The sequence below is a fragment of the Dendroctonus ponderosae genome, unplaced genomic scaffold (assembly GCF_020466585.1).
Source record: "Dendroctonus ponderosae isolate FM_Combo_2020 unplaced genomic scaffold, Dpon_F_20191213v2 Dpon_F_20191213_651, whole genome shotgun sequence".
In the NCBI taxonomy this organism is placed as follows: Eukaryota; Metazoa; Arthropoda; class Insecta; order Coleoptera; family Curculionidae; genus Dendroctonus; species Dendroctonus ponderosae.
Genome location: NW_026018869.1, coordinates 1 through 9,037, shown reverse-complemented (window position 1 = coordinate 9,037; position 9,037 = coordinate 1). Strand labels below are relative to the sequence as shown.

The window sequence follows — 9,037 nt, the reverse complement described above, 5'->3', positions numbered from 1 at the left end:
AGGCCTAGATTCATCCTCAAATTATTCGTTATTCATCAATCAATCTACTAAATCCGCCAAAAATATGTTCAAACCAAGGGAATTTCACTGAAGCTTGAAACAATTAATAGAATATTCAAGATACATTTCTTGGCATTCTAAAAAGTTTGTCAGTATTCTTCTGGAATTGCATCTGCATAGAAAATATGTCCTTTACTTTGATCGGCAAAGGATCTTCTTTTAATTTCTTTTGATGGTAAACTGTTATGGTTTGAATTAAGTAAAAACTGAAGGAACTTAGCATTAAATGTACAAGCTCTTGAAAAGAGTGGTGAGAAAGTAGAATAATCATTGAAAATCGGAATATATCTACAAATAAAGCAAAGATATTGACGAAAAATTAGCCTTTTGAGGTGAATCTTTTGAATATATTTGGTGAATTTTCTTTCAATCAAACTATTAACTACCTTCTAGTGCTTCTATAGTGAAACAGTACTTTTGACCACTTTTGAGTAGTAAGTAAATGCACTAAAACTTTCAGTCGCTTTATAAATCAGGTGATCACTAATAGATCATCTGGTTACATATGACCAAAGTTGCACCCCCAGTCGCATCTGAAATCTTCACATTGGAGCCGGTGTGTTTATTTTAGTTGTTAAAAGCTGTCTCAAATTACAAATTACAAGATCTGTTTACGTTTGCTGGATTTCCAGTAGCTTGACTTAATACACGGTTCTGAATGTATATAAGTAAAAAATGTTTATTTGTCTTTAAATATTCTGACACCAAGATATCCCGCTTTCAGGACGATTTTAATGTGTCGGCTCGCTATTTCCATTTCGTAAATAATCATACAGTTAACAAATTGTTAATTGGTTTGATTAAAAAATGTATTTATTTCACCCGCTTTTTCGCATTGGTTATCGAGTTATCAGGTTCATTCTTCATGTCATTCAGTCGAATTAGTCGAATGTTCAATAGTGGATAGGGAATACTTTGCGCGATTCACTCCGACCAGATGTCGAAAAATTCTGGAATATTTCCATTTTCTAAGGGATTTTTTTAATTTGTCGCGGATTTAGAACGTTTTCTCCATCAATTGCGTGATTTTTGACCCAAAATGCAGCAATTTGACCCTACATGAGGATGTTGAAGGTTGTTCGCGAACTTAAGGTAATTGCGACTAATTTAAGGCAGAATTTGGATACAGAAAGGTGTTAAGCGCAATTTTTCATCATTTAAGTAATCATATTCAATTTGATGAACAAGATGCGATTTATTGCGATTATTTAGATTTTAAAGGATATGCATGTTACTTTGTTGGCCTTCTTACCTTTTGCATGTTATTACGATTAAAACACGACAGACATGTGCGTTTAAATCCTACAAAAAGGTCGCCATAAAGAGTGCAAAATACAATTTTCCTTCAGATCTGCCTTGTGGAATTTAACTCAATAAATGGCAGAAAATATGGAAATTTTTAGCCAAGTTGTTCGAAAGGATGGATAGGGCGTGTCGTGACTCGATGTCCATAGATTAAGGTATTATTTTTGAGTCAATTTTCAGTCAAAAAAGCCTTACACACTTTTAACTTTTAACCAAAACTCACTTCAAATAGTTGAAGACACTAATTTATTGATTGGTGAGGCTACGTTTTCACTACGGGAAACCATTGGATGCGTCCTGTTCAAAAAATTATTAATTATAAAGTATTCATCTACCTACCTAAGTGCATTTTCTTAAAGCTACTGGAGAACGTCCCTTGCAGAAAGAACAGGATCAAACCCAGTAGAGGGACTATTTTCGATTATTTTAGGAATCACTTCCTTTTCATTCAGTTCTTGCTGCACTGGACGTTTTGGAGTAGCTGTAGAAAATGCACATTAACAAATATTTTCTTATTAGGGATTCTTCTAGCAGGAAACCTCTACTGCTATTTCCGCACTGGCTTTCTTGAACTTCCGTCGCTGTCTCCATGAATAACATGAACTTTTTATTTGAAAACGTATGCCTACTTACATATCAAATTAAGCTTAAAATCTGATCGTCCATAACAAGCAACAATTTAATAACAATTAAGTTAATTAATTTACGGTGTTTTTTATTTTATTTTGCCTTTAACAATTGAATTGTGCAGAAAACGGTGCAAGGCATTTTTAACTTAAACATGACCATGCAATCCGCTCAACGTAAAAAATAAATTTTATTGATTAATTAACTAATTAGTCAAAGTAATGTTCACATTTTTTAGCACAAATTACATGGTAGTAAGTAGTTAATACTAATGAATTTTGTTAACTATATATTGTTTTTCCCACTCGACCATTGCTATGCAAATCCTCATTTGGAGCTTCTAGAAGGAAAAAATGTATGAAAAATTTAAATGTTTTCACCCGGTAACTTTCATGTTTGATAAATACGTTTAGAAATGTGATGATATCGCTAAACGACAAAATTTGCACAGCCAGCCATTTTAAACGAAATCAGACCACCCAAATACCGTATTTGTTCAACACTTGTCAGCTACACATTAGGCTCAAGATTAACAAATTTAGAATATATAGAAGCCAGTGAATGGTACTATTTTAGTACCCTGTTTGTAGAATTGCACAATTTGAAGCTGCAAATGTAAGTAAATCTGTATAAAGATGTTTTGTACTTAAACAAATTCTCTGAATCAAAACTCTTTTGGTTGAGTAACTGAATTTCTTGTTAAAATCTGTGGCCCCCATAGTCGGTTATTTGAAAATCATGCAAGTTTGTTTAGTGGTGTTTTGACCACCTTTTCCTATTTTCGCTCTCTTTTCAGAGAAAATACGGTTTTTCACCACTGTTCATCCATTGAAATTCATAAATTTTTCGCAAAATCGCATTTTTGCCGAAAACACCATTAAGAAAAGTTGTTGATAGAGGAAATTTCTATAAAAAGATCTTTATTTCTTATGATTTGTGAACTGCAAGTGAATCATTATTCACGTGCTAATTTCCATTTTAAGTTTCCACTCTGAATTACAATTGGCTACAGATGGCACGAAATTCTATGCTCACGATCACACGTCATATCAGTGTGAAACTCTATTAAAGAGAAAAAATTGATCAGTTTAAGGTAGAGTAGCTAAAAATTAATAAAATGACACTGAATCTACTTTTGGTATGATTGCATAAACGAAATTAGACTCAGAATCACAAGAAAAGCTCGCCTTATTAGCGTCAAAACATTGAACTTGACGATCGCATTTTTTGCATTGAAACATGAATTTTTTAAGTGTAAAATATATGAAAATTCTCTTGATTTCTTTTTTTTTTCTTTTTTTTTCTTTTCAAATCTGTTTAACGCCGTTTAAAAAACAACTAATAATATACTCTTGGCTTTCATATCCGAATCAACTTTGCTAATGGTTGAGATTTTGGTTAAAAATAATCATATGTCGAGGAAGATGTGCACTTATGCTTTTAAAAACTCGCTTTGCGGCTTTGCTTAAAAATCGACAAAAGCTTTCAGTTTTCAGGGACACATTTATATCGGTTTTTTCCTTTGTAAATGGCATTAAATGGTATGCGTTGTAATGTTGTTGTTTTTTGTAATGGACTCGTGGGTTGAAATATTAAATTTTGAAGAAATTTAATCAAATAAAGGTTAAATTGGAATTTATGCTGTTGAAACTCTCACTCACGTTGGAAATGTTGAAAATGTTCTCCATTCACCTCTTGCAAGCACAACTTCTCACAATATTCTCGATCGTTGACACTGTACATATGGTGTAATTTGTTGGTAATATTTAGTAATACGATTCCATAACTCTGCAAGTTTGAAATCACTGATGTAAATTATCGATACCCCAATATGCTATAAAAATACAGCGTGATTCAGGTTTAATCTTGATAACTTCAGGACGCGATAGAAGTTCGCATAATATTCCTACATGAAATGAAATGTAGTCCTAAATTTACCAAGAGTAAACCTGAATCAACACCAAGTCTAAACTATTCAAATGATTAACAAATACTGTTAGGGAAGAGGAAATAAATATATAGGACTTTTATGTGCTGATCAAAGTAAAAATACACTTGAAAATTTTGTTAGGGTGGAATTTGAAATACAGCTAATGCCAAAAGATCATTAAACAGTCGCAACAGAATTTTTAGAAAAGTTTTATGAATATTATTTTCAGAAAAGTATGAAAAATACATTTTCCAGAGCTCTACTGATTGTAATGACATTGAAAATATGTGAAGGAAAGTCAACTTGTACACAAACAGACAACGTTTATAGGAGTTACAGAATTCCTATTCCGAACGAAAGGAATTGCTTATCATGTCTACAGTTTGATTACCGAACTCAAGAGTTTCCGCGGTGGCTGTGTTCAGATGACTCCAATTATTCCGATGACATCTTTTATGTAATGTATGAAACAGTTGCTTACGGTGGACAAGAACAAGAGCTCAAAATTGAAGCAACTAACTTCACGAGATATTCAAATGAGAATAATTTTCAATTCAGCAGCGTAAGGATACTTGACATTTCGCAAAATAATATCGGATTTATTCCCGAAGCATTTTTCCTTTTATTTCCACATGTATGGTCATTAGATATTAGCAAAAACAACCTTACGTCTATAAGTCGAAGTGATTTTATATATTTAGAAAACTTACAGGTTTTAGATTTGTCGTTCAATAGAATAACTCATTTATCTGATGCGTTTGCGAATGTTGTCGATTTGTTTGATATCGACTTAAGTCATAATAAAATATCGAATATTCCGAAAGATCTATTTCAAAGTCATATGCATTTAGAGAATCTGAATTTAAGTTACAACGAAATGGTTCGTTTTGAGATGGAGATGCCAAAGTATTCCAAGTTTATCTTGAATGAGCTGGATTTAAGCTTTAATAAATTAGAAAACGTTAGTATCAATAAAGATGTGAAACGTTTAATTATCAGTTATAACAAATTAACTGAGTTTTCCTTAAGCCTTGGCGAGAATTTCGTCTCGTTAAATTTAAGTCATAATCGACTGGTAAAAATCGATGACCATTCGATGTTAAATGCAGTTAATGTTGCAGATATAGACTTAAGTTACAATAAAGTGCAGAGACTACCTACAGGCAGTTTTCGAAATCAGCAAAAATTATCCTCTCTCAACATTTCCAACAATTTACTTGCTGGAAGCTCGTTTGGATCATACAATAATTGGGCGACCTTTTTTTACAATTTTGCTATGCTGAAATCGGTTGATCTAGATAATAATCTGTGGATATGTTCAGAATTAAAAGATATTATGCATATGCTAAAATCACGATCTATTGGTGTGACTAAAGGAAATGTTCATAACAGCAGCAATATTTTAGGCGTAAAATGCATTGAAACATACCGAAATAATACCAGCCGCTTTAATGAATCTGAAAGTGATATTAGCCAAACTATTGCACTTGATATACTGACTCAGGTGCTCGAAAATATTGATCCACATTTTAAAAGATTGGAGGAAACCGTACTGAATCACACTTCAAGTAATTTGCAAAAAATAAATAGCACTATGGATAGATTTAAAACGAACATCAGTACAGTAATTAATGATATTTTGGCAAATATCAGGAAAACAAATGCTAATTTTGAAAAATTAAATAATAGCATGCATAGCGGTCTAATGAATAATGAAAGAATAGATTACAAATTTATTAAAGAAGGATTTGCAAATTTCGAAGAACAGATTAAAAGTATTGCTGCATATCAACAGAACTCGGAAAAAGTCGTTCATCCAAACTCTGAAACTGATGACAACATTCTGGCAGAATTGTGGTCGCGACTCGCAAAAAATATGACAAAAGTAAGCCCAAAAACCACAGACTCGGAAATTAGTTTGGCAACAAATACTGCAAAATTAACGGTTCAATCTGATAAACAAGTAGCTGAATCTAAAGAAATATTGGAAAGAATCAGTGAAGGTACAAATGCTGTTTCGGGAATGGTAGTTCAGAACTTGTTATTATCATTCATTCTCGGTGCACTTCTATATATCTTATTCATCAAAATTAAAGGAAAGAGGCGAAATGCTCCTCGAGATGAACTCAATTTGGTTCAAGCATGATTCGTTTGCGTTTGGCACAACAAAGTATTATTTAGACATCAATGCTTTTGTGTATCCCTGATTGAATGCGTAGATCTTGTAACACAAACACATGGTGTTCCACACGGCCATAACAGCTAAAATAAGTGATTTTAGTGATTAATATTCTAAAGTGTTTCTGAATTAAATTTTAATTAATTGTTGATGTTATCCTGATATCAGTTATTATATTATTGAACGGAAATGTATTTTTTTCAAAAATCATTTTAGGACTTGAGTTCTGTACAAAATAAGCTTTTCATGTGTAGTCGAATCTTGACCACTTTTCTTGTTCGACCAGCCAACTTTATTTAGTAGCGGTGTGATCATATCATGGATTCAAAGGAAGAAACTTGATAATTCTTGCTTCTTCGAAAACGGCAATGACAGAACATTTTTGTGGAATATTCCACACATTTTTTACCACGTTTCCGTCGTTTGAATCCTTTATTAAAGCGAGCTTTATTTTTCCACGAGTCACTTCATTCTCTCACGCATCTCTTATTCATCGTCATACTATCCCCAATACTCTTCAAATTAGTGTTAAAAACTCCGTTTCTGTTGAAATAATCCCACATCCATTTGCTGGCTTAAGCTCAGGCGATGTTAATGGACAATAAATGTCTGGACAAATCCTCAACTGCCTGGGAAATGTGCAAAACTGGTCCATTCTACATATTTCCCATTGGTTCGGGTTCGAGTCTCTTATAAAATTGCGTAAACTTTCAACATTTGCCAGTATCATTCACCACAACAGTTGGAGATGCAATCTGAAATTCTATTTTCTTGAGCAATTTTATATCCTGAATGAAATTACGTGTAACTCCTCATCGAACGGTTTCGTTTTGTCATTAGCCGTATTTACTCCATTATTGGGAGAGAAATAGGGCTTCTCTGTCCGTAAAATACTAGACATTCTCAATTTCCATCTGCGCTTATATTTGTAATCAACACTCCTACCTGAAAACAAAATCTGCATTTTGTCCAAACTTCAATAGCAATTTTTTAGAGTGCCTTCAAAAGTTCTTCCGTAAAATATTCCAAACCATCGCATTGGTAATTGGTGCTGATTCCTAGCGGATTCGTATCGGCCTCAATCTGATTTTTCTGAAGAACTTTTGGAACTTCAAGATTATTACTTTTTCGGTCGTCAGATGCTGTTTGTATAAATTCTCTAATAAAACTGGACCTGCTCTCAATCCCATTTTCATATACAACATTTTTTCAGGTTCATATTGGTATTGCTACATTATTATTGTATTTATTTTGGGAACAATGGTTGTCCATATAAGCAACAGGTTTTCATTTACTTTTGTTATTAATTTGAATTGTTATGTATATTTTGAATAATCCAAAAATTGGCCGTAACAATTCATGTAGCATTTTATCTGGAACACCCTGTTTGTGCTATATCTTTTTACTTTCTTCGAAATGATTTACACGCTGTATTCAGCTTCTGCTAATACTTCATTGCAATTTATAACGCCATTCGCTTACCCTGGCTACTGAATGTGTTTTTTTGTAAATTAAATTTTATAGAATTACAAACATTTGTGTAACGTTTGCTTTTAGCTAGGACTCATGTATGTTTTTATATTATATGTTATATTAAATAAGATGTGGCTCAGATGTAAAGCTATAATAAGTAATATTGTTTATAATGTAGCGTTTTATAGAAGCAATAAAATTAGTCTTCTTATTTAAAAAATTGTATTATTCTAAGTAATATTTCGCTTAACACCTTATTTTGGTTATTTAACATCAAAGTTTAAAAAGCTGTTGTGTCCTGTCGCTTTGTTTTTTTTCTTGTCTGGCTTTAAGAATTGTTCCTCACTCCATGAAAATTTTTTTAAAGTTTTTGCAACTTTCATAAAAATTAATAAATCCGAAAACTAACCAAACCTCATATTAATGAGGTTTTTAAACTGGAGTTCGTTTGGATACATTCAAATTTGATACGCAGTTGCCATCAAAAGTAGATCAGTTTCTAATAGTCACAGTTTTAAAAGATGTTATGTGAATGTTGTTTTTAGGAAATTATGGCCAGAGTATTTGTTAATGTTGTTTTGATTGTTCTGATGTTGAGACCGTCTAAAGGGATTTCAAGTTGTTCCGAACAAGGATTTGTTCTACGAACGTACAGAGCTTCCATACCCAATCAACAATATTGTTTGTCATGTGCCATATTTAGAAAGGAAAATATACAATTGCGACAGTTTTTGTGCATTGGTTCCAAATATGATTTAGCTGATCAAAAGAAATTATTTAATTCTATTCGCATTCTGCGATCCTATTCACCGATGGAACTGAAAATTACAGCAGGAAACTTTACCACATATAAAAACGATTTTTCTTGGCGTAACAATGAAATTAAGAAACTTGATATTTCAGAAAATGACATCGGTATTATTCCAGAAGCATTTTTCTATTCATTCCCAAATTTACTGTATTTAGATCTAAGCAGCAACAACTTAACATCTATAAGCGTACACGACTTTCGATATTTAAATGGCTTGCAAGGATTAGATTTGTCATTCAATCGAATAAGTAACTTAACTGATGCGTTTGAACCTATTTTAGATTTGTTTGATATCAATTTGAGTCATAATAAGATATCGAATATTCCGAAAAACCTTTTTGAAAGTCAAATGCATTTAGAGAACCTGAAGTTAAGTTACAACGAAATGGTTCGTTTTGAGGTGGAGATGCCAAAGTATTCCAAGTTTATCTTGAATGAGTTGGATTTAAGCTTTAATAAATTAGAAAACGTTAGTATCAATAAAGATGTGAAACGTTTAATTATCAGTCGTAACAATTTAACTGAGTTTTCTTTAAAACTTGGCGAGAATTTAGTCTCGTTAAATTTAAGTCATAATCGACTGGTAAAAATCGATGACCATTCGATGTTAAATGCAGTTAATGTTGCAGATATAGACTTAAGTTACAATAAA

At 32.4% G+C, this 9,037-nt stretch overlaps 1 protein-coding gene across 1 annotated transcript; it reads left to right on the top strand.

Moving 5' to 3' along the window:
• Window positions 1-2,246: 2,246 nt before the first annotated feature.
• LOC125505046 lies at window positions 2,247-9,031 on the top strand (the record flags this gene model as incomplete). The annotated part of the gene is made up of 3 exons (XM_048667982.1): window positions 2,247-2,607; window positions 4,152-6,065; window positions 8,120-9,031. Coding segments are annotated over exons 2-3 (2,820 nt in total), but the record flags the coding sequence as incomplete, so codon positions are not given.
• Between the last annotated feature and the right edge of the window lie 6 nt (window positions 9,032-9,037).